This window comes from Mustela nigripes, chromosome 3 (assembly GCF_022355385.1).
Source record: "Mustela nigripes isolate SB6536 chromosome 3, MUSNIG.SB6536, whole genome shotgun sequence".
In the NCBI taxonomy this organism is placed as follows: Eukaryota; Metazoa; Chordata; class Mammalia; order Carnivora; family Mustelidae; genus Mustela; species Mustela nigripes.
The window spans coordinates 150,735,666-150,762,317 of NC_081559.1; the positions used below are offsets into that span (position 1 = coordinate 150,735,666).

The following is a 26,652-nucleotide window of genomic DNA, read 5'->3' on the forward strand; positions in this document are numbered from 1 at the left end:
TGGGATTAGAAGGATGATTTAAATGGAATTCTGTATTCTACGCAGCAACAAAATGTAGGACTTGTGGGTTTGCTTATTAACTTAATAAGCAATCTTTAAAATTAATTTATAATTGTAATTAAAATTAATTTAAAGCTATATTTATTTAGGACACTCTTAATCGAGAATTGCAATGAATAGAGGGCAGCAGGTTCAAAATATCCAAGTTCTATTCCCAATACTAATAACAAGTTCCTCATTCTTGCAGAATGCATTATATTAATTCTTGGTTCTATTTTTCCCAGATGGTATACCAAAGTTAATATTTATCTATCTCTTAAAAATGCTAGGAGAGGTAATTATATTTATTTTGCCAAACTGCTTTAATGTTTAATCTTTAAGCCTTTTATCATGTACTCGTCCTGTCTTAGATGAAATAGAAATTATATGACTAATATCATGCTGTAAGTATTAGAAGGCAAAATATAATTTTTAAATTACATATTAAATTAGTTTAATATATAAAAAGTATATATACCTGGACTAAGTAATTTCAGGTATTTAAGGTTTAAAAAGAAAAATAAATGTGTCCTTTCTTGAGATCTACAACATGGTATAGTAGAAAGTTCTCCAACTAAACATCAAAAGGAATGGATGCTACAACTCTGGACTTCACTTAGCCTTTGACTTTCAGTTCCTTTATTTGAAAAATTAGAGAGAAAAATGTATCCTTGTCTTGCCTACTGTGGAGGGTTGATGTATGATGATCGTATTAAATGATGAAGTAGATTTACTTCTGAGTATCAAGGACTCAATAAACAGAGATGATTCTTCCCTGCATTCAGAGAATTAATCACTTCCTCCTCTGCTGTCCAAAAACAATAATGCCGTTTCATAATGTTGCAGAACTTATAGTGTACCTGTGCTAAAATAATTTGTGATTATGTCTAGCTACACAGTTAACCTGGTTCCTCTGAAGAAGAGATTCTGTCCTCTGATCTGTATATGCCTCTTTCACAGGTGAAATGCCCCGTAATGAGTCATTGGTTGAATAAATAAATGAACAAATGATTGATGAATCAATCCATAGAATCACAAATATTATTAAAGAGTAAAAGCAATCCATTTGCTAATCAAAAATTAAAAGGAGAGCCTTTCAGTGAACCTCTCCTTGATTTAACTCATGTAGAGAATGACCACAAATTGGAGGCTAATAAACAGTTAAGTGACTCTCTAACACCCTTTCCCTCAAAAAGAGCCCGGATTTGTATTGTGTCCCATTTTCTTTAATATTCCTACTTTGGCCAATTTCAACCTACTGATATCATGTCACTTAACAGGGAAGAGATGCGTCCAGTATGTCCACACCAGCAGCACAAGCCGGCTCCAACGCATCACTGACGTAGCTCTTCCTGCAACAGCTTCAACTGTACATTTACTCTAACTCTCATTGTTTCTTTCTCCCCTCCTATTCTGAAGAAGTGTCACTAAAGTCAAGTGAGTAAATGTGACTCTGACAAACCTGACGTCCTAGGGGAGGAGGGTTGAGACAGGTTAAATTCCAAAGAATAGGACAAATTGTTCCACTTGTGGTTGAACTTTCTCAGACTACTAGGTTTGACTCAAGGATCACAGAAAGAAAAGAGTGTGGATGCCATTACTTACTCAATTGTGTTTCTGTCCACTTTTCCTGTCATGTTAATGCCGTAGAACTGCTGCATGGCAGCTAAGGCGGCCTGCATGGTCTCCGCAGAGCGCAGCACCGACATTCTGGGGTCAGTTGGTGGAAGGTAGCCGTACTTTTGTAACCAAACCTGCAAATAAGGAAGTTCCTTTTAAATCAACCTCATAATTGAACAATAACTGTACAGTAATTAAGTTATGTCCATAATGGATCTTTAAACATTATTTCCTCTACAAGGGCATGTATTAAGATTTTTTACCTCTTTTTAACATCTATTCTGTAGTTTAATATAAATTTGGTTTTTGTTGTTATGAATCTTTCTAGCACACCTACAAACACTGAACATCAACTGAAAAGAAAAAAGTTATTTGTTGCAAGCTTACTATTTACAAGAATACTCAATATTGGATAAAAGAAACAAATAAGATGATCCCTGGCCTCTAGGAACTCAAATTCCCCAAATAAGGAATGATACCTTTTCAACAATAACCCCAAAGAGACATCTGTGCTAAAAGGGGTAGTTAATGTGCATAAGCTGCATCTAAAATGCCACTTTCCTGAACAACTAACCAAGGACTGCAACCATCACGAGTAACATCAACAATATAGACCATATTATTCTGTTATGACATTTTGAGTACAAATTTCATGCAACTGATCTATTCAGTTGTAGCTAGATGCCTTCAAGGGTAGGTAAGTGTTTCTCATGTAAAGAATAGTCTTTCATTTATTTAAGGTGACTCACTTCAATCCAAACAATGTAAGTGACCAAACTTCTCATATATAGATGAAATCAGACTATCTTGGTAAGTATATTTGGGTCTCTCTTTAAGGATCTCATGATTTTTATTCTCCTCTTCCCCAGAGAAGGGAGATCTGTGTGGATAGTGAGAGAAAGAGGTCAGAGTTGAGCTCACATCCCAAGTGTGATTGTAGCAACAATTCAGTCATTTAACGTCAGATTTTCAAAGTAACCAAAAATCAAAGTATTTGGGGAAAACAAAAATTTTCAGCAGAGAGCAGATGCTTTCCAGTTCTACCATTCTATGCATTCATTTTAAATGTACAATCATATGCTCAGCTCCTAACCCATCCTTCTGTCCCTTACCTCAGTCTTCCATGGGGCACTAAGATTTCTTTAAGTGCAGTGAACTGCCTGTCAAATTGAAAAAGGCCAAGTAATTCTGCCTGTCACACAGAATAGAAGCTGTGCTATTTAATGGAAGGTACCCACCAGTATGTATTTCCCTCTCTACCTGGATCTAATCCTCATATCAATGATGATCCTATGAAGTTACAGCTTTTCCCCAATACCTGATCTACCTCCACTACGACCTGACAACTAACAGAGAGGAGTGCTATTTTCTCAGTGAAAACAAACAGTAATTATTTAAGTTAAATTTCACCAAAAGAGACTGATATTAAATATACCAAAGCCTTAACATGTAAAAAAACAGGGTAGAGTCTTTCGTAGTTTTTCTAAGAAAACCGTGCCCCCAGAAGTTCAGAACTATAAGCACAACCCTTTGAAAATAAAATAAAACATTTATTCTAAAACTATTTAAGAGATCAACAGTACCTCACTGTCAGGAAGGTTTACTGTTGAAACTCCATCTAGTAAACTCATCTACCACATAGTAAAAACATGCCAAGACACTTCTCTCATCTAATCTGTAATGAATAGGGTTCCAGGGAAGACACATATATTCAGTTACCTAGTCAACAGTGCTGCAGTCTGAAATAGATTCCATTTGTTTTCTGAATGAAGGAGACAAGATTTCACTGGCAATGTATTATTTACTAGAAAATACAATACTTATTGTAATGTAATTTCCCCCAAATTGGAAGATTTCATCTTGATATTTAGCAGTATACATGCACTAATATTCTGAAATTGAACTCTTTTTCCCATAACACTTTGTTTGCATTTATTTCTTACTTGTTAGAGAGCTGACTTGTTGCTAGGTTACTCATGGGTGTTCAGCTACTGGCAACCACGTCATTTATAGTGACAGCAAAGAGACAACTGTTAACAATAAACCCTATGATTTATATACAAATAGAAAGACTATAAAATATATAAATTTTAGATGGATAGTGAAAAAAACATGTTATAAAATGCCCATTGATTTATGCCTTACCCTTTCAAACAAATGAGTTGGAATAATAAAAAAATTGTGATTTTTCTTCAAGTTCTCTTTTCTATTATGCCATTTACCATGAAAGTCAGTTTTTTTTTCCTAAATGACTGAGAAGTGCATAATTCTTTTTAATTGAAAAATATCAGAAAACCTATGGGACCTACCATTTTATAGTCAAAATTTGTTTTGTCTGATAACTGTCATTGAGATTATAGGCCACCTTGAGTTTATCTTTCTTAATATCATTGTTATTTGCTAATCAAGAAATCTCTGACATCATCAAGAATTGATCAGGAATAATTCTCAATGGAAAGCTGCAATGCATCTTTCCACCAAACAGTGGAAAATCAAGCATATCAGTGTCATATTAAGAGTATGAAACCAGCAAGCTATCAGTAACATTTCTTATTACAACAAAAACTGCTTGGACAATCAGCTCCAGGTGGCTATAAAAAACAAGTAATTATACCTACAATGACCCAAAGTATTAATTTGATCCACAGTGCTTCTTTATATCTACTACTCAATATGGAAACTGCAGGGAAAAACAAATAAATATGTACCTAAATAATCTTAAACACTGAGAGAGGATAGTCTCTTCAGTTTGTTTTTGTCTTATACTAATTACTTCTTTAAGTGTCCACACCACAGAATTCTGAGAGTCTGGTCATTTTTTATATGATAGAGAAAAGAAATATGTACCAAATAGCTCTACATAAGATGCTAGTGCTGCTTGGAGGAGACTAAGTTGGTCACTATGGTGCCTGTAAAACTTCCAAATACAAGGTGGACAGGACACTCGGCATCAACGGTAGAAAACCACTATGGCCAAAATCCCTAGAGCTTTGTAAATGCTGACTCTTAAGTTACCAATGAATGAAGATCAGATCAGGTATACACAGTGTATATCAGATTCAAATTCCTGTCCATCATCATCACAGAAGTATACGAAACTTTGTTAAAGCTACCTTATTCTATGTCTATAGAACAAAACCCTTGTGTTATAGAAATAGAGTATGGTGGGTAGCCTTGGCACCTTATCAATCTAGAATAAAGAAAAGGAAATTTTAAAAATTGAAATAAGAAGACTCAATCTCACAAAACAAATTGAGGATTGCTGGGGGTAGAGGGGTAGGGAAAGTGTGGCTGGGTTATGGACATTGGGGAGGGTATGTGCTATGGTGAGTACTGTGAAATGTGCAAGCCTGATGATTCACAGACTTGTACCCTTGGGGCAAATAATACATTATATGTTAATAAAAGTAACTAAAAAAAGAAAAATTGAATTATGACATAAGTGACAGAGAAAACCTGCCTCTTTTCTATTAAATTATAACTTTTAATATCTTATTTGATAGAAAATTAAATTAAGTATACAAAGTAATATTTGAAGGTACACCTTATCCCTTAAAGACTATATCATAGACTTCATACTTCAGACTTCATAGACTCCTCATACATTGTTATGAAATAGATCCCTGTTTTAAACATTGTTTTTAAAATATTGCTCTCCTGGGTAATAGGAAATAAACTTGCCTTCTGAGATTGCTTGTCTCTTGCTATATACATATGTATACACACACACACATACACAAATATATATGAATATATATTTATTTTAGTGCTCTCAAATGCATATAATGGATAATTAAGGAATGATTTCCTCATGTATGCATTTGGGGGAAATGATGTTGAATTGGCAGGTTTGATGTGATGATTGAGACTACATAAAGACACCAGCATATTTTTGCTCAATCCATCATATTATTATTTTATGTTTACTAATTGCTCTGAGTTCTTGAAATTATTCCTGCTCAGGTTAAGACCTATCCTTGGAATGGGACAAGACTGAAATGCAGATTAAGATGTAAGGAATCAAGAGTTGTGAGGAAAGATAACTTGTTTTTATTTTGTTTTCTTTGTTTTGCCCTCTTTTGCTTACTGGATGGACACATGCATTTGAGAGCACTGGAAAACTATCAAGAAACAGGTTTCTCTGGAGATACAACTTGCCTCCTTTTACTGTCTGGGAGTTAGCCCGTGTCATTATGATCAAAACAAGTAATCACAGAACCTCAAATTCAGCAACAGTGTCTAACCTTGAACTACCTTCCCTGCGTTACTTACATAGTCAAATTATCTTGCTATTTTGGAGACAAAACCAATTTCCTTTATTTGGTGACCATTCAGATGGAGGAACAACCAGAAGAGTGCTGGTCTCTACAGAGTAAGGGGACTTATCAAGCCATAAAAGGTAAACATTTAAATATTAAATTCTGTGCCAATAGATATTGCTTTTACCAGACTGTAATATAAATATGAGTAGCAGGCATGCAAACTTTTAGTAAATCCCTTAAGAAAGAATATCTTTGTCACTTAATATTTCATGTAACCATATTAGGAAAACCTGTATTAATCGACTCTGCTATCCATACCATATTTCAGTGTGGTATCCTGGAAGATGGTTATCAACAACAAAAAGAAGACATTAGCAGTTTTCATGACTAACACCAAATATAAACAGAGGATTTTTAGAATACATATTTTATTTAGTCTCTCAGGCCAGTACTAAAATCTAGAGAAATAAATTTTCCTCCAGTTGTTAAAGCTAGTAAGTTTATCAATGCCTTAATAGAACATTAAGATACTCCTATTTATGGTGAATCACAAATGCAAGAAGCAGATTAAAATTCCATCACTAGCAGGACCCAACATACAGAGAAAATATCTTGAAAATTTTCCAAGAAGAATTTAAATAATTAAACTAATGAATTTACTAGGGCTGGTAAGGATATATTTTAGATATTATGGAAATTACTGGAGGTGAAGAAAAGAGGTATGGTTTAGAATTTTATTTAACTTGAAAAATCACTTTGCCAGACCACATATCTATTTGTGACTGAGCCAGTAATTTCAAGTATAGCTCACTGTAGCTCATGTGTGGTGTGGCCAAATGCAAGGTCCATGGGCCCAGTAATCATATAATCCAAGTTACAGCACTCAATATAGAAGGAAAAGGGCAGAGGTAATAGTTTTATTTCTAGTATTTACTTTATAGCATTTTGTGGTATTTATTTAGAAACAATCACTTCAATTTACACAATTGTATAACTTTTGTTGTTTTGGATGTCATTTTTAAAATTATTGAATTCATGTTAAATTTTAACATATTTACTAACAAAAATATTTACATATATAATGATTAACATATATTCTGATACAATTAATTGACTTTCCTGATAACATAGACTAAAGGAAAGCATTTTTAATAGTTTTAATAGTTTTCAATATTATAAAATTATTTTCCCTCCTTTAGTATGAGACTTCTAAATGTTATTAGTTAAAATTCTATTATTAACTAAAATTAACAACTAAAAAGTGTCAACCCCCTATTTTGTGTATTACCTACGGAGTTAGCAGAGGCTAAAGGACATTTCCCCCTGAAAATAGCATATATTTAATAGTTATAAAAGAAGGGCAGAATTTAGGGGCTAAATTTTCTAGTCTGAAAAGTGGCTATAAATATGAATTATAACTACCTATTAACCAAAAAACTAAACTGATGTGGGAGTAGTCATTCAGAATTGGTCAAATTGAAAATTCATAGGATAAGTTAATGAGGCAGAAATTAGCCTTTCTGTTCATTCAAAAATCTAAATGGGTTCTAAATCACCATCCCATCCCTACCATGAATGAATCAGTGTATGAAATTGCACATATAGAATTCAATTCCTTTAGAATTTTACTGTCTATTTAAATGGCTTCTTAAATGGAAATCAAACAGTGGAAGGACCAAAAGTTACGCCAATGAACATCGAAGCAATCAAGAGACAACCTTCATTTCAACAAGGAGATAGAAAGCAGCTGGATCATTAGTAAAAATTATAATGATCATGATGACCATATTTTTTACCTTAACATGAAATTCTCTAATTTATGATAGAAACTGAAAACTTGGGATATAAAGGCTAGGGAGAGATTTTCCATTCTGCATACGAGTGAACTGTAGTTTTTATTCCATAGCTATGGGAGCAAATCCCCTCAAATAGTAATGGCTGAGCTCCAGTGATCAAACAAATAAACAAAAAACACCACTAAACTAAGAAACAAAACAAAAATAAAAACAGTTGGTTTTAATTGGGATTCTATCATATGTTAGTCATTGTACTGGAAAGTTCGAGTACTATGATATACTGGTCTCCTTATGTGTCTTTCATGGTTTTTCCTAAGTATATTTTACATTTTTAAAGGTGAATATATAGTGTACATGCACACACACATACATGAAAAAACAAAACCAAAAAAACTCAAAAAGACAAAACTTAAACAACAATGAACAATAGCCAGGCATCATCTTACCATCCCTAGTTTCTTGGGACAGAAATAATTACCAAAACAGTAACTACTTATATTAGTCATTAACATGAAGTGAAGTGCTGTACAAGGTATCCTGTGAATTTTCTAAAAGACATGCCCTAGAGCCTTAGTCAGGTAGATGATCAGCTCAACTCACTCTTACTTTCTGGGGCAGAATATGTCTTAACAACACCAGATAATGAGGAGATTAATCTCAGGGTCTTTAAAGTCAGAGTACAATATTTCCCATTGAGATGGAGACCCAAAATGCCACAGCATTTTATGTAACGTGTGCATCCACACATTTATGCATGAATACACTTATTTATAAAATAAGAAGAAACAAATTTCACTTTTATTTAATGTTGTTCAGATTGATAAGGGGGCACTCACATGGACAGACATTTATTAATCACCTACATTCCAGCAGGATCTGGAAGGTGGAGGTAGAGTTGCACAGTGTGGAGGGGTTTGCAGAATCTCCTGTGATAGCTTGATTCTAACACATTATAACATACCACTATTTTTCTGTGACAGATTAAATGAATTTATGGGTTTTATCTTAGAAGTAAAAATTTTAAAATACGTTGTGATATGATGAGGACTGACCAAAAAAATAGTCTGTACCTTCTATGTTTTGGTTATCATATGAAAAAGTACTTTAAAGAGCTGTCAAACTTAAATAAGCTATGTATTTCTTTTACAAAAAGACAACAGTGTTGCCTTTTTCTGTAAAGGGAACTGGCTGTAAATAGTATGCTACTCAATAGCTACTTTGAGAGTAATCTGTCTCGAGATGAAAGTGATGTTGAAGCAATGTGGGAGAAAGAAACTACTTTTGAAAGAAAGGTGTGCCCCATAGAGTATGTTAAAAATGCATGTTTAGAAATGTTTCCATTATCACATGACTTTGTACTCAAAAAGATATAAATACTTACCTATTAAAACACTTAGAAAAAACTCTCTTAATTTTGTACTTTAAAATTTCAGCAACAGGGGCGCCTGGGTGGCTCAGTCAGTTAAGTGTTCAACTCTTGATTTTCCCTCAGTTCATGATCTCAGGGTCATCAACTCAAACCCTATGTGGAGACCCAACTCAGATTCTGTGTCAGGCTCTGAGGTGGGTGTGGAGCCTGCTTAATATTCCCTCTCCCCTCTCCCTCTGCCCCTCTCCTACCAGCGTGTGCTCTCTCTCTCTCTCTAAATAAATAAATAGAGAACAAATAAAATAAAATTCCAGGGGGCACCTGGGTGGCTCAGTCAGTTAAGTGTTTGTCTTGAGCTCAGGTCATGATCTTGGAGTCCTGGGGCAGAGCCCTGGATCAGGCTCCCTGCTCAGTGGAGAGTCTGTTTCTCCCTCTCCCTCCACCCTCCTCCCCTTCCAGCCCCTCCCCGAAGCTTTTCATTCTCTCTCGAATGAAATTTTAATTTTTTTTAAAAGATTGTATTTATTTATTTATTTGAGAGACAAAGATCACAAGTAGGCAGAGAGGCAGGTGTGTGGGGGGAACAGGCTCCCTGCAGAGTAGGGAGCCTGATGCAGGGCTCAATACCAGGACCCTGAGATCATGACCTATGACCTGAGCCAAAGGCAAAGGCTTTAACCCACTGAGCCACCCAGGTGCCCCTCAAATCAAAAATTTTTAAAAAATGAAATTCCAGCAACAGAATTTTCTACCTATAAAATAACTTGCCAAAAAAGAATAATTTTAGTGGGATTTTAAACCCATTTGTTAAAAATATGAAAACACAAAACCTGAGTATTTGTCAGGAACAACTGACAGACATCATGGAAGATGGAAAATTACTGTCTGAGTTTTACCAAAACCCTTTTGCATAATTGGTGGGTAGGATTATAAAATGAGGCTCCTGAGTTATAATCAGCTAATGATACAACTTTTTAAGCTGCATGTACGTTTCCTTATGAGGTGGTGAGGTGTCTTTTTTGGCCATGGTAATTTTAAACTGCTGTATTTCAAAGTGTTAAATCAATATTGCTGTGCAGTTACAGAATTCTCCATGATAATAATTAATGATATTCTTGATAGCAGCAAAACAATATAAATATAATTAATAAGGAAAACAAAAGTAATTTTAAATTTTATGACATCCTTAGCTCATCTTAATATTTCTATTTTAAGTATGTTTCACAATATATGCAATGTTTAAGTACATCTGTTCATGAATAGAATTATAAATAAGAGAGGTTAAATGTTAAAAAAATTGATTGATGGAGATATGCAATCAAAGAGACCACTGATTTGATAGGAAGTACTCTATTTTTAAAAATGAAGCTACTTCCTTAAATTCTCTCCAATGTGATATACTTACTCACCCTAGGGGATGAGAAGACAGTTTATCAATATCTATATATTACATTCTGACCGTGGCAATTCCCAAGTTCTTCCTTTTCCATCATACACTACTGAAGTTACTCAAGTCCTATAGAATAAATCCCTTAGGGGGTGCCTGGGTGGCTCAGTGGGTCAAAGCCTCTGCCTTCAGCTCAAGTCATGATCCTAGGGTCCTGGGATCCAGCCCTGCATCAGGGTCTTCTCAGTGGGAAACCTGCTCAACCTCCACCCCGCCTCCCATTCTGCCTACTTGTGATCTCTCTGTCAAATAAATAAATAAGATCTTAAAAAAAAAAAAAAAAAGAATAAATCCCTTAGAATGAATTCCAAGCATTTGTGATTTAGTCTCAAAGTATGTCTTTGTTGCTTTGTTCCATGGAGTTCTTTAGTCACACAGAAATTTGAGTCCCACTCCCATAAGACATAAGATGTCTTATCCCATAAGATGTCTTATGGGATAAGACATAAGATCTATAAGAACAACAACCATTCCTTTACTGCCCACCATGCACCAATTTACATGCATTATCTTTATCCTTTATAACACATCTGTAAATTAAGGACTATTATCTGTTTTCAAAATGACAGAATACATCCCCAGAATGATTAAATAACTTGGCCAACGACGCACAATTTTAAGAGGGATGATCAGTATTTAAACAGAGATCTGACAGATACACACGCTTGGCTCTCTCTGTCATCCTAGGCTGCCTCTTAGACAAGGAAAAGACCCAGCTGCCTGTCTGTAACCTGGGAAATCCTAGGAGACCTATTCACATTTCAAAACAAGAAGGCAGACCATCTGAAAATATATCTACAGTAACTGACAGTGTTCAGTTTTTATGCAAACAAACCATCCCATTACACATCACAAAAGTATACCTTATTGTGGTTGCCTATGTTCTGTGTGTTAACACTCCCTCCTTCCTCCAAGGACTTCTCTAATTACCAATGCAAAACAGGCTTGCACAGTCCAATCTGCCCAGGCCAATTAATATTCTTATTTCCATTCTAGAATATTTCATGTACGGCCACTTCACTTTTACAGTTTGAAAAAAACCACTGTAACCCTCTTTGCCAGAGACTTCCCTTTCTTCATTCATTCTTTCACAGCACTTTCTTATTGTAGCCTTAATATTGCTAGTTGACTACATCTACACTTTCCTTGGTTATCTCTTCTATAATTAATCCTTCAAATACTATCTATGTGCTGATGACAGACCAATTCAACCCTCTAACCCTGACTTTGCCCTAATGCCAGGAGTTCTACCACACTGCTGTTTACACCTCCAATACAGAATTATCCTTAATTCTGCTTTTTCCTCATCATTCACATCTAATCTATCATCACTCCTTAGCTTCAACTTACCCTGAATACAAACCTTACCTCTGCTAACAGCCCTTTGTCTGGAACACTATCATTTATGACCCCAAACTACAAGATTCTCCAATTGGTCTCTGCTTTCAATTGCTACCTCTCTTGTCTCATCTTTTTCTTTCTTTCTTTCTTTCTTTCTTTCTTTCTTTCTTTCTTTCTTTCTTTTTTTAAATAAAGACACATAACCTAAAATTTACCATTTTAACCATTCGCAATGTAACAATTCAGTGGCATTAAGTACATTACATTGTTATATATCCATCACCACTATCCATTTCCAGAATTTTTCATCATTCCAAACTAATTCTATATGCATTAAGTAAAAACTTCCCTTCTCCCAATTCTTGGTAACCACTATTCTACTTTCTGTCTATGAATTTGACTACTGTAAGTAACTCATGTAAGTGGAATCATGCATTATTTATCCTTTTGCATCCGATTTATTTCATCTAGGATGTTTCAAGATTCATCCATGTTACAACTTGTAGTATGTAACATTTTATGATAATATGATATTGCATGTATATATACCTTTTCATTTACCCATTGATCCATCAAAATTTTAGTTTTTCCTATCTTTTCGGATATTATAAAGGATACTGTTATAGACACTGATCTACAAATGTCTTTTCAAATCCCTGCTTTCAGTTTTGGGGGGTATATATTTAGAAGTGGAATTGCTGCATTTTATGGTAAATCTACATAAAACTTTTTGAGGGACTTACTGTTTCCAGTGGCTTTACCATTTTACATTCCCACCAGTAATGCACAAGGGGGTCCAATATCTCTTCTTCCTCAAAAACACCTGTTATCTTCTGTTTTTTATTTTTCAAATAAGTGGTATGAATTAACTTTTTCAATGTAGATCAGAGAATATTATTCACTTGATTATAACCCTTCGGTAGTTTCCCAGTGACTTAATGTGAAACTCAAGTTCCTTACTGTGGCCAACAAGTCCATGCACAGTCATTGTTAAATCTTTAACTTCTTTTCACAGTATCCCTTTTCAATATTCCGGGCATATGGTCTTTTTTTTTTTTTTTTTTTTAAATTTCCCACCCAGGAACAGCTAAATTCTTTCCTGCCTTGGGGGTACTACATTTACCTTTCCCATGTATGAAATACAAGAATACATTTCTCTCTATCCTTTAAAATTTAGTTCAAATAAAACTTCTTCAAAGAAACCTTCCCAGACCCCACTTTACCACTACCAGCGCCATGGAGCATCCTGTTTAAGTCCCTGACAGCACTTAGGATCACCACGTGGTAGCTTGGTTTACTTATGTGTTTGTTCTTTATCTTCATCTATCTCTTTCAACATGAGAGGCACAACACCTAGAACAATTTTCTGAGCTGAAGTAATGGAATTACAAGGGCTAGATAAGTGGAGAACCCACTGGGTTGGGTTAACTATCCAATTATTCATTCTCCCATCCACATATACAAATAGGCTCCAAATGTGAACAATAAATCTCAGCCCATCACATACATAGCAAAGGTTAGTAACTTCCAGGAACCTCAGAATAATTCTAGGAAATATGGACAAGGTAAAATATGAGTGACAGTTTGGGTCAATGTTAGAAAAGCACTTAGCAGTTTTCATCTTTGCCTTTCCAGATTCAACTTCTATTCCCACACCTGGAGATGAAAATCAATGCGGAATTGTTTTTACAGCTTGAAAACTGCTTTCAGGAAAGTACTGATATTCAGTGTAAACAACACACCAAGAGCTTACATTTATTAAGTCAGGTGCAGTGTTAATCTCCTTAATACGCTGACTCATATAATTATCACAACAAGCCTGTGAGATTAGTATTATCTTCATTTTACAGATGAGCAAACAGGATGAGAAGGGTTAATCAACTTGCTCAGGGCTATAGAGTAAATAAGTGATATCCAGGGATATGAGTCTCGGTGTGAATCTAAAATGGCTCTTATTCTTAACAACTGTCAGGAAGCCAAGAAGAGTGAGTTCTTGATTAACTAGCCTTTATGGTATAAGATTAAGGATGAGCCAAGCAGGCCATTCTAGGTCAGAAATCAGCTGTCTTATTTCACATAGCTGAGTCTCATTCCAGGGTAGTTGGGACATTTTGCTGAAAAAACAAAACAAAACAAAAAACAACTGAAAGACTTTATTACTTATCTGTCCAACAGAACCCTAGTAACTAGCAAAGAGATAGGAAAAGTAAGGAGCTCTCAAAAGGCTGAAAAGTGTTCTTATTCTCTAAAAGAGAAACCCCTATTTCTTTCAAAACAGCATAGCCCTCTCAAGGCAAATCTCTTTCTGATCTCCACCAAATGGTAAGAAAAGAGGTTTGGTTTTACCAACTATTGTACTGAGATTTTGAAAGCACTAAACTTTGTACTTAATTTTGAAGTCAGAAAGGACAATTAATAAGGATTGATTCTCCTGATAGAACTCTGGAAGACAGAGTGAGTAATGGAAGAATATTTATAAACAAAAGGGGCTCCTGGGTAGCTCAGTCAGTTAAGCACCAGACTCTTGGCGTTGGTTAGGCCATGATCTCCTGGGTTGTGAGACACTGTCCTGATTTGGGTTGCACACTCGGCAGGGAGTCTGCTTAAAGACTTTCTCCCTCTCCTCCTTCCTCCTTTCCCTTGTGCACACACACACACACACACACACACACACACACTCTCTCTCTCTTAAATAAAAAAAATAAATAAATCTTAAAAAAAAATAAAAACAACAACAAATAACTTCCAGCACTCATTAATCAGCTTTCTATCTCCAGGGACAGCCCTGTGCTTCAAAATTGTGAAAGCATCCTTTGCCTCAGAAGGTATATGCACTTCTTGAAAATATGAAAAAAATTTTTTTAAGGGAATAACATAGTATGAAGGTAGAAAGAGTTTAAAATCTATTATAATTAACGTGATTTGGAGAATATATACTTTGTGAAAATTAGGAGGGTTTTTTTTTCCCCAAAATAAGATACCTGTGTTTTAGAACTACATATGTTTTAGGATTAATGAGCGGAAATTAAAGTTTCTCAAGGGTAAGAAGTATTCCAAATTCTTCTAAAAAAGATGGAATTTAAAAAACAAATGAACAGCGATGCCTGGGTGGCTCAGTGGGTTGGGCCTCTGCCTTCAGGTCAGGTCGTGATCTCGGGGTACTGGGATTGAGCCCCACATCGGGCTCTCTGCTCAACGGGGAGCCTGCTTCCCCCTCTCTCTCTGCCTGCCTCTCTGCCTATTTGTGATCTCTGTCAAATAAATAAATAAATAAATCTTAAAAAAAAAATGAACAAAAACAACAACAAAACAAAAACCCCTTCCATGGTGCAGTAATTTTTACTGAGATATTTACTAAAACCCCATTATGTACAAGTTCTTGGCTAGGCCTCGAGGTCACCACACTGAACAATACATAAGTAGCCCTTGGTCTCCTGGAGCATTTAGATGATGGCTTGGAAGACCAGTAAGTAAGCTATCTGCAAATAAACACATCATTTCAGATTGCAACAAGCGTTTTAAACAGAATAGAGTGTTGTGAAATCTATCTGAAGGATCTAATTTAGATTTCGAGGATAAGAAGACACATGAACTGAGAGTTGAACTGAAGCTCAAAATGTAAGAAAAAGCAAAGGAGAAAAAAGAGAGAAGCTCATACTAAAGTGGGAGATGGACAGGCACGTATGCCCAGAAGCATGGGTAGTGGGTTTAAAACATGTGTATAATTTCTTTGACACTTGTCCCATGAAAAGGAGGAGTCTAATTTCCCCACCCCTTGATTATGGGCTAGTTTTATTACTTGCTTTTTTTTTTTTTTTAAGATTTTATTTATTTATTTGACAGACAGAGATCACAAGTCGGCAGAGAGAGAGGAAGGGAAGCAGGCTCCCTGCCGAGCAGAGAGCATGATGCGGGGCTTGAATCCCAGGACCCTGGGATCATGACCTGAGCCAAAGGGAGAGGCTTTAACCCACCCACCCAGGTGCCCCTTATTACTTGCTTTTGATTAACAGAGTATGATGGAAGGATGAGATGCTGCTCAACTTTTAAGGCTATTTTAAAAAAGTCTTCTGCCTGGCTCTTTCTTTAGAGAGAAAATCACCCTGGGACCTGGCCTCCATACTGTAAGGAAGCCAAGGCCACATACAGAGGCCACATGTAGATTCCCTTTGACATTCTCATGTGAAGTCCCAGCCAATGGGCCAGCATCAACTGAAAGATAAGGGAATAATATGCATTCACATGATTCTAGCTCCCAGCCTATGAATAGTGCTTATAAATACAAGCTAGCCTTGCTAAGCCTAGCCCAAACTACAGATTTGTGAGTACAATGAATGGGATGTTGTTGTTTTAACCTGCTAAGCTTTGGGACTAATTTTTTCACAGTAACAGATAAGTGGAATAGCATGAAAGAGCTTTGTATTTTCATGGAACTGAAAGAAAGCCACTTTGGCTAAGAGGGACTGAGTCTAGGAAAGAGTTATATGATCAAGTCATGCAATAACTTATAGCATTTAATATGTGTGAATATAATATGGAAAGCAGGGAAGGGTTTTAAACTTCTAAGTGATGTGATCAGATGTGGGTTAGAAAAGTGTCATTCTGGCTACTGTGTGGGTAATTAACTGGAGAAAATATGAATAAAGTGGGACAGGTAGGAAGTAAAACCAATTCTGGCAGTAGCTGGGGAGATGGCTAAGATGACTTCAGAATACAATTGAGAGGCAGATACAACTCTGTCAGTTATAAAGTATGTTGCAGCTGTTGTTATACCACTTAAGTACAAACTGTTTTTGGAGGGTTGATTGGCAGGCACAAGGATACAAAGAAACTTCAAAGTGTTTGCTATTAAGGAGTTCATAGCCAAGGTGTCAAAGAAGCAAGCATTCCGAGGAAAGCTTATATGGGCACCAAAGGCGCACCTGGATATGTCAGCCAAACCTCAGAGGGAAGAGCTTTGGGGTGATGGTAACAGAACTTAAACATACCTCAAAAAGTATTTCAAGGCATTTAAATCTCCTTAGTTTATAAAACGGCTCCTCTGTCTTCTTTTCATCTCCAAGGTCACTTCCCTAGACTAGGTTCTCCTTTACTTGTACTTGAATATTGCAACACTTGCCTAATTGCCTAATTCATTTCCCTGGCTCCATATTCTTTCCATTTTGATCTATCCTACTTAGTACTGAAAGATTAATTATCCTAAAATATCATTTCCTTTTTTTAACGTTCCTGCTCAAGACACTATGATTGCTATCATTTACTTCCTGAACTGGTTTAAAATTCTTTTCTTGCATTTAATAAACTCCAAAAGTTCAGAATGTATCTACTTCTGCAAACTCAACCATCTTTAAAAACAAGTATACTAACTGAATATTACTCAAACTGATTTATGGGCCACAGAATGTGTTTCCCAGTTTGCTTATGTTCTCACCAGTCCCACACCATCCTTATTGTTGGGGTGGCATAAAGGGCTACCTAAGATGGCAAAAGTTCCCGCCACAAAACCTGAGCTCGGACAGGAGAACAAAGACCCAAGCAGGAATCTGAAAATCCTCCCGCCCCGGCTCCCGTGGACCAATGGGACCCCAACGAGCAGGCGAAATATCCAAATAAGGGAAACTAGCCAAAAGACCCCTGAGCTCCCCTCAAGACCCCTTAAGTCCCCTCCTCCCTGCCTTGAGCGTGACTTCTGCCACTCTGCTTTTCCAGAGTCGTGGAACCTCACCCGAGTGTGCCCACCTTCTCCTGGTGCAACTTTCCTGGCTCTCCTTCTCCTGAGCCCTGAAACTTCACTGGAGAGTGTTTTTAATAAATCTTACCTTGCACCCACTTTGCCTGGTGTTGTGTTTATCTCGCCAGAAAAACTTTACACTTATCCCGAACACACCAAGGTTTCTTGGCCAATCAAGACTCAGTCCTCCTTGAAGTCTTTATATTTCCTTCTCTCTCTCTCTCTCTCTCTCCAGTATTTGGTGTGCAAGAAGCTCACTGAACACTTACAAAGTCATCATGTGACAAGTAATGCTCAAAAGTGGGTATGGGCACAGCCTTTGGGTCCAGAGGATACATGTTCAAGCCTGGATCACATACTCACAAGTTATGGTCTTGAGTAAAATACAGGGTCTTTGTAAGTTTCAGTTCATACATCTCTGAAATGAAAATAATATTACCACCTAAAGGTTGTGGTGAGGATTCAATAAAATATCCCTATAAGAGTACTTATCATAGGGTATGGCACAAAATAGTTCAGCAATAGTGAATAAAAAATATATATTTGTGTATGTTACAATTATTTATGTAACAATTACACTTCCAAAATATCTGAGGAATACATGACAATTTTAGGTAACAGATTTGTTACGTTCTTGACAAAAGTATCTCTGATCTCTACACCCACTGAGAGGAAATCACAAAATAAAACAAAAACTCTTTCCCTGCTACCACATACCATTGTTGATGAACATCTCATGAACCTCTCTGGGATCTTTTCTTCTGAGGTTCCAGTACTTTGAGCTGTATCCTCTCTTGACCATAAATCCTGTTTTTTACTTCCTAAGTTTCTCTCAGTCTCCTGTCATGTCTTGTAAATTATATTAACAAGATAATACTCTTAAGAGACGAGCTCAAAGTCTGGAACAGGCATCAGTGTTAGTTTTTTCCTCTTTTCTTCTGAGAACTTGTCCCTAACTGCATTTATTTTATCTATATGAATTGCCACCTTTGCTTAATTCTACAAATCCAAGGCTGAGTTATCCTGTGGGTTCCAGTACTCCTTTTATGCATCAGCTGAGCCTGCAGTCCCTCACCTTTAATTGGCTTCCCTCTGGTAAAAAGGCAGATAAACTACATCTTTGTTATCTTATGTTTCCTGGTGATATGAACATTCATATAGCAGGACTGACAAAATTTAAAGGGCTGTGCTATTTGAGGACAACAGTGGCACAGAGAGGGAGGTAAGAAGTAAAAAAGAAAGAGAACACGAAGTAGGAAAATGAAACACCAACAGTGAAGGGGAGCCAAAGAGAAGAGGCCAACAAAAGACACAATGGAGGGACGCCTGGGTGGCTCAGTTGGTTAAGCAGCTGCCTTCGGCTCAGGTCATGGTCCCAGCGTCCTGGGATCGAGTCCCACATCGGGCTCCTTGCTCCGCAGGGAGCCTGCTTCTCCCTCTGACTCTGCCTTCCACTCTGTCTGCCTGTGCTCGCTCTCACTCTCTCTTACAAATAAAAAAATAAAATCTTAAAAAAAAAAAAAAAAAAAAAAAAAAGACACAATGGAGACACCAGAGAAGTAGTGGAAGAATCAGAGGTGTCATGGAAGTTGACAGAGGATTACCAGGTCACATCCATCAAGACTGATAAAACTTAACCCTCCCCCCAACAGCCCCCACAAAAAAGCTCCGCATCACAAAGCATTGGCAAAGCTGTAGAGCAACAGGCCCTCTTTCACAATGCTGACAGGAATGTAAATTTATACAGTATGTCAGGGAAACAATTTGGAATGTATTAACATAGATATAAACACTCTAAATAAATTTGTAGGGTATATCCTTGGAGAAATTCTTGCACATGTGCACCAGAGAACTGTGTGCAAAACAAAACAGAACAAAACAAAAATTAAAAGGAAACCTAACTTGAGAATGGAGTGGACAAATGAACTGTGCTATAATATTTCAGGGAGATTCTATGTAATAGTGTGAGGAAGAAACCATGACCTTCTCTTGGCGTCTCGTTGCTTCCTTTCAGTTCTCAGGTCTCAGTTCAAATGGTACCTCCTCAGAGAGCAGCCTTTCCACGTCATCCCAAACAAACAGACCTCTCCTATTATTTTGTATTTAAATAACTTATTTAATTCTTCTAAAGTAATTTCCAAAATAGATATTTATTTTACTTGTCTCGCACTTTCTGGACTCTGGGCTCTATGAACGCAGGGACTATGTGTGTCTTACTAAACTACAGACAGAAGAGTTCCTGGCATGGAGTAGGTACTCAATAAATATTGAATGAATGAACAAATGATTATATTTGAATATTATTTACTCATAAAGAAGAATCCAATGGACTCATATGTACACACAGGTACATATCTATATGTTATGCTTCCATGTGCACAGAAAACTTCTACCTGTTTACACAAGAAATCATTAAGGACGTTTATCTCTTATAAAAGAAACTTGTGGGTAGAAACAGAAGATTCCAGGTAACTTTTTAACTTTAACTCTTTAATTATTCTATGATTATGTTTTTGAAAGACCTATTAAATAAATGAAAAATCAGAGGCAAAGTCTGGTTAAAAACAGTCCTTTCTATATATAACAGATGATACCCCACATAATATTCAAAGATTGCCTAAAACAATGCAATTTAAATGGATTTCAAGGACTGCACTTGCACTGATTAAACATAATGAGTTCTGTATTTCTGTAGCAATATCATTAGACCACTAATCCAGTAAACATTATGTTTAAATCTTCCACACTGATTCTTATATGTTACTCATTTGTGTTTAATTTAACATGTTATTTTGACTTGATAAATACAGCAAATTAAAAATTGAAATGGGGTAACCTTACAATTCCAAACTGTTGGGGAATGAGGAAAACTGCTTGTGAAACAAAATTATATGATTACATTTCGATTCATTTTAAAAATATTCCACCCCATTCAATATGTGATGTTGCTCACAAAAAAAATATACTCAATAGGATTAAAAGAGGTAACACTGATATTTAAGGGCAAAAGAGTAGACAATTAAGGTAACATCCCAGTGGCAAAATTAATATAGATTATTATGTCTACTCTAATATCCTATATAGATGCTATTCATTTAATTCTCTGAATTCCCTAAAATTCAGAGTAAAGACAGAAAAATGAGCAATTATAAGATCAATTATGACAGTCACAAGATAATTTTAGAAGGAACATATTTTTATTCTCTACTCCTAATCCTAAATGCTGCTTTTCTCTGTGAACTTGAGGCTATATATTAGTTTCCTAATTAAAGAAAAGCAGTCATCACTTGGAATAGTTAATAACATATATTAAGTTGGAAAAGAAATCAGATTATTTTCTTTCTATTTGCTGATGCTTCTTCCTTCTCAATCTCTCCTCACTTCCAAATATATTCCAGAAGTTTGAGAATAATCTATCTATTCCCATTTTTCTACATGCAGAAAACTCATGTTCTCCTAAGGAAGCAACTTATTGAACTTCTCTGATTCTACCAAGCACCAGGCACACTGTGGTGGTTTTTCAATACTTGGAAACTGCTAATAATAAAAACAACAACAATGATAATGTCTTGGGGCATCTGGGTGGCTCAGTCGGTTAAGTGTCCAACTCCTGAGTTCCGCTCCGGTCATGATTTTGGGGTTGTGAGATCGAGCCCCACTTTGGGCTCTGTGCTGGGTATAAATCGATTAAGATTCTCTCTCTCCCTCTCCCTCTGCCCCTTCCCCATGGCCTAATAAAAAAAAAATTTAAAAAAAATATCTTTAATCAATACCTAAATGTTGATGACTCCTCCAAGTATAACTCTAGATGAGGCCTCTCCAGAGCTGCCAAAATGCATATCACATTTTCTGCCAAACATCTATATCAGATGTTTCCCCAGGCACCATTTTTAAAATTGAGCCTTTAGCACTGCTCATTTGGCTCCCAGCGTAGGCAAAGTGTAGCCCAGCCCTTACGTTATTTATATAGGTAAATGATACTGTCCTGCAACCAATTCCCAATCTGAAAGTTAACTTCAACATATTCTCTTTCTCTTGTCTCTCTCAACCAGTCAACCAATGTACACATCTGACTGACTGCACAGTGAACATCTCAGACTCATCTTCATCTCTCCACTCTTTGCCTTAGATTAGGCTTCAAACTTCTAAAACTGAAAAGTGGTAATGAGCGCCTACAAGGGTAATTATCTCCCTGTGGCTACTCTTGATTTACCTCCCTATCTACTGCCAGTGTGATACTCTTTAGTCAGAAATCTTTCAAACACTGAGAGAAGAGAGCTTAGCATAAGTAGGCAGAATTCATTTGGACTCATTCAAAGAATGAACTATCATTCTAATCTTTGAATCTGAAAGGAAATGCAGAGATAATAAATTGGAGACAAGGGGCACCTGGGTGGCTCAGTCAGTTAAACATCTGCATTTGGCTCAGGTAATGATCTCAGGGACCTGGGACAGAGTCATGGGCACTCAGAGGGGAGCCTGCTTCTCCTCTGCCCCCTCCCCGCTCATGCTCTCTCTCTTGCTCTTGCTCTCTCTCTCTCTCTCAAATAAATAAATAAAAATGTTAAAAAAAATAAATAACCTAGAGACAAGTTTCATGACTGAACAGATAGGAAGCTTAAGAGAAAGTAAGAGCAACTGAATCTAAAAACTTTTCTAAAAAATGCTATGTGGTTTAGTTTTCATCTTTGTTTTTTACAGTGGGTCTAACACCCTTGCTCTGTACCTTAGGAGGCTGACCTCTATGGGCTGCATCATTTGGGCTCCCTTGCCACTTGACTTCCAGTTGGATGGAGCAAATAAGAAGCTCTAACAGTAGACAACAGAGAACAGAAGAAAGAAGCCGAGATATTCATGCCAATTCCACTATCTTCACTGCATTTCCCTATGGTTACACATCTGTTGGGCATGTATTTTTCCAGAATCTGACTCCAGATCTCGCCAGGCTCTAAAAATGGAATCACTCCCCTCTTGCCTTCCTAGTCCTAAAAATAATAACGATACCCAGCTGTTGGTAATCTCAGGACTTCACACCATCCTCCTGTAGGTTCCGTTAACCCTCCCTAAATCTCAGGAAACAGACCCCTCACAAAACTCTTTTTGGTTCAACACTGTAGAGTGAACCACTTGCTCCGCCAGGATTCTGACTCACATGAATGACCAATGCATATACCAAGTTAAGGTTATTCCATGAACAGGAAAATGCAGCAATACAGCATCATCTTTAGATTCCATCTTGATAGCCTTTTACAAAACCATTAGATAATGCCTATGCCTATTCAAAAGAACATCTGGGCTACCTGAAAACCACTTTTATACAATAATGAATACATATTTTATCACAAAAAAATTGTATGTAATCTAGAGCAGTGTTTTTCAAACTATGGTCTACAGACAGGTAGAAATACGAAGTCATTCATGACTATTTCTGGCTTATCTGTGACAAGAGAAAGCTTTTAACAACTAGTATAGCATTCTGATATTACATAATATTTTTACAAGATTTAATAAAAGTATTGATCCATTACAGATGTAAAATTTTAAAACTGGTTTATTACCACAGATTTTTTATTTTCACACTAGTAAAAAATTGCAGGTACAGTACAGAGATTTTTTATAGTTTTGGACTATTTAGAATAGGCTTCCAATAACATGATGCTACAATACCCTGAAAACTCTATTTCTTATAAATATGAACACTTCCCTGGGTAGCTAAATATAAGCACCAATGTCAAGAAATTCACACTAAAACATTATTATCATATAATCATCAGATCCCATTCCAAGATATCCTGTTGTCTCTATAATATTTTAAAAAAATATTTTATTTATTTATTTGAGAGAGGGATAAAGAAGAGCTAAAGCAGAGGGAAAGGGAGAGAGAGAAGCAGATCTCCGCTGAGCAGGAAGCCCAACATGGGGCTCCATCCCCTGAGATCATAACCTGAGCCAAAGATAGATGCTTAACCGACTGAGCCCCTCAATAATATTTTTAATACCAGAGGATCCAGTTCAAAAGCATGAGTTGCTTGACGATGTCACCTTAATCTCCTTAATCTGGAATATTGCCTCAATCTTTTCTTCACTTTCATGATATTGACACATTGGGAGAATATCAGCCAGTTATTTTTGAGAATGTCCATCAACTTTGGGTTTCCTAACACTGTCTCACAATTAGATTTGGTTATGTATCTTTGACAGGATTATCTTGAGGTGATGCTGTGAGCATCCATCATTTCAATAAATTGAATATTTATTTCAATTTCTCCCATTAATGACAATGTTTACATTGATTACTTGATTTAGGTGGTGTCTGCCTTGTTTCTCCACTGTAAAGTTATGGAATGTACTAAAACTATATAAATATCCTGTTCCTCGTGAAATTTCAAATTATTTACTTATGTATTTATGTCTGTATGTACTCATGGTTTGCTATTTTATTCAATGAGTTATAATTGATTACTATCATTTACCTTATTTTGATGTTCTAATAGTTGGAGGGTCTTCAAGATATTATCTGTGTGCTTTTGACATAATTCTTGAAGGATTTTCTTTTTTTTTTAAATTTTCTTTTCTTTTTTTTTAAGATTTTATTTCTTTATTTGACAGACAGAGATCACAAGCAGGAAGAGAGGCAGGCAGAGAGAGAGAGGAGGAAGCAGGCTCCCTGCTGAGCAGAGATCCTGATGCAGGGCTTGATCCCAGGACCCTGGGATCATGACCAGAGCCGAAAGCAGAAGCCTTAACCCACTGAGCCACCCAGGCACCCCATTTTCTTGTATTCTAGCAAAACAAGAGATTCTAGGGTCATGTTAGGCTTTCCTTGCCTCAGTCCTGGAATTGGTCATTTCTCTAAGAAGCTGCAATTATTTTTAATAGAGAATGCTATTTAGAAGGCAATATCTGGAATTTAAGAAACAAAATGTATGTGAAGGGTTAAAAAAAGAGACAGAGAGAGAAGGAAATGAACCATAAGAGACTCTTAACAATAGAATTTAAGAAACAAAATGTATGTGAAGGGTTAAAAAGAGAGACAGAGAGAGAAGGAAATGAACCATAAGAGACTCTTAACAAACTGAGGGGTTGATGGAGGGAAGTGTGTGGGGGATGGGCTAAATGGGTGATGGGTAATAAGGGGGCGTTAGTTGTGATGAACGCTGGGTGTTATATGTTAAGTGATGACTCACTAAATTCTACTCCTGAAAACAATATAATACTATATGTTAATTAATTAGAATTTAAATGAAAATTAAAAAAATAAAATTAAAAAAAAAGGCAGTATCTGGGGAAAAGATGATTACTGGACTGTCACTGATCTTAGCTCTCTCAAGGTATGAGCTAAGGAAAACATGTAAGTATATACTTACATGTTTGTGTGTGTACACAAATGTTCATATACACAAATATATTTACATTATTAATTATTATATTGCTTTCTTACATACTCACTATTATTTAAATCTACATTTCTTTGTGTCCACTTACATATGTATTTAAAAACATGGCTTACAATTATCAGTTAATCCACCACAGGGTTCAAACAATTATTTTCTCCTTTTGCATCTATAATGCCCTTCTTTGACAATATGAACACTAGGTTCCATTATCCTTCATGTATTCAGTCATGTGATCAACCCCTCTATGTAATTAACCTCCTATCTCCACCAGCACCAATCCTATCCCTAACCCCATGCCAAAGTTAGTTCAAGTAGTTCTGATCCAGAGGCACTATCTTAAAAATCAGAAAAAAATACTGACCCCCTACTATCACCATTTTCATTTAATTCATGTAAAGAAATAAAAAAACAAATATGAAAATAATAAAAATAACATATTTTGCAAATTACATAATTGTTTATGGGAAAATTCAGAAAAAATCACCTGGTTAAGCCAATTAGAAGTTTGGAGATATATCTTTCATGTCACAGGAAATGCATATGTCTATGTGACGTGACCTGTTCGTCTCCTGCTCCCCACCCCCGACTGGACCTTGGTTCTTGAACACATACGAAAGACTATTTTTATCATTTTGTTTTGTTCACTTTTACTGTGTCCCACTTTATCAAGCAAAAGATCTTGTAATTTTCTACTTTTATTACCTATCTCTTTTTAGTAAAAAAAAACAACTCCTAAGGACAAAACAGAGGAGGGTGGGTATGATACAGTCATTCCCCAAAGGAAAAATGGCATAAATTATTACTATTTAGGTCATAATACATCCTTATCTCTTAATTGCACATTGGATAAACATAAACCAAAACACTGTTGGAAAGTATCCATAGTCTATGATGCACAGGAAGCCAAGAAAATCTCAATAATCTAAATTAGGACAATTTAAATCTAAAGCAAGAATTTCAGTAACTGAAAATGTTCACCAAATCTAGAAAACATTAATGGTGCTCTGGTGCCAAGTTCCTGCTACCGGAAATATGATAGACTGTCAGGAGGAGCATTGCACAATAGTCAGACTTCATAATACGATATTGAATTAATATCCTAAGCAAGATGCAGACAAGAGCTAATAATAGTTTATGATTATTAAATTTTAGAAACGCTTAGAAAATAACTAAGTAACATTTTAGTCTGTAGCCTAAAATTGCCAGATAATTCATTAAATCCAATCACTAAGTATTTATGGAGCAGCATCTAGGTGCAAGACACTCTAGCATTGGGGCAGACCATAAAAAAGACAGAAGTCTTGGTCCTCATATAGCTCTCAGTTAGGTGAGGTGAGAAAGTAATAAACAATAAAGAAATAGGATGACAAGAAGGGAAATATACAGAATACGATACAGAGATAAGAGCCCCCAGAAAAAAACAAAGCAAAAGATCGGGATTGGGAAGGGCTAGTTAATGATGTGATAGGCAAGTACAACATCACTAAGAAGGTGACATTTTGAGGAAGACCAGAGGAAGATAAAGGAGTGAGGTATGCAGATAGATTAGGGAAGAGCTTCCTAGGCAGAAGCAGCGGCAATTGTCAAGGACAGAAGGCAAGAGGATGTTTCTGGAGCTATGGTGGAGAGAGAAGGGGAGAGAAATAGGAG

The 26,652-nt window shown here is 36.2% G+C and overlaps 1 protein-coding gene across 2 annotated transcripts in view; it reads right to left on the minus strand.

The window, feature by feature from the left end:
* Window positions 1-26,652, minus strand: part of MMP16 (matrix metallopeptidase 16) — a 289,876-nt gene that overhangs the window by 145,531 nt on the left and 117,693 nt on the right. For both annotated transcript variants that reach the window (XM_059394824.1, XM_059394823.1), the window contains exon 2: window positions 1,645-1,793. In XM_059394824.1, coding sequence (XP_059250807.1) covers window positions 1,645-1,793 — 149 coding nt within the window. The remainder of the gene's footprint in view (window positions 1-1,644; window positions 1,794-26,652) is intronic.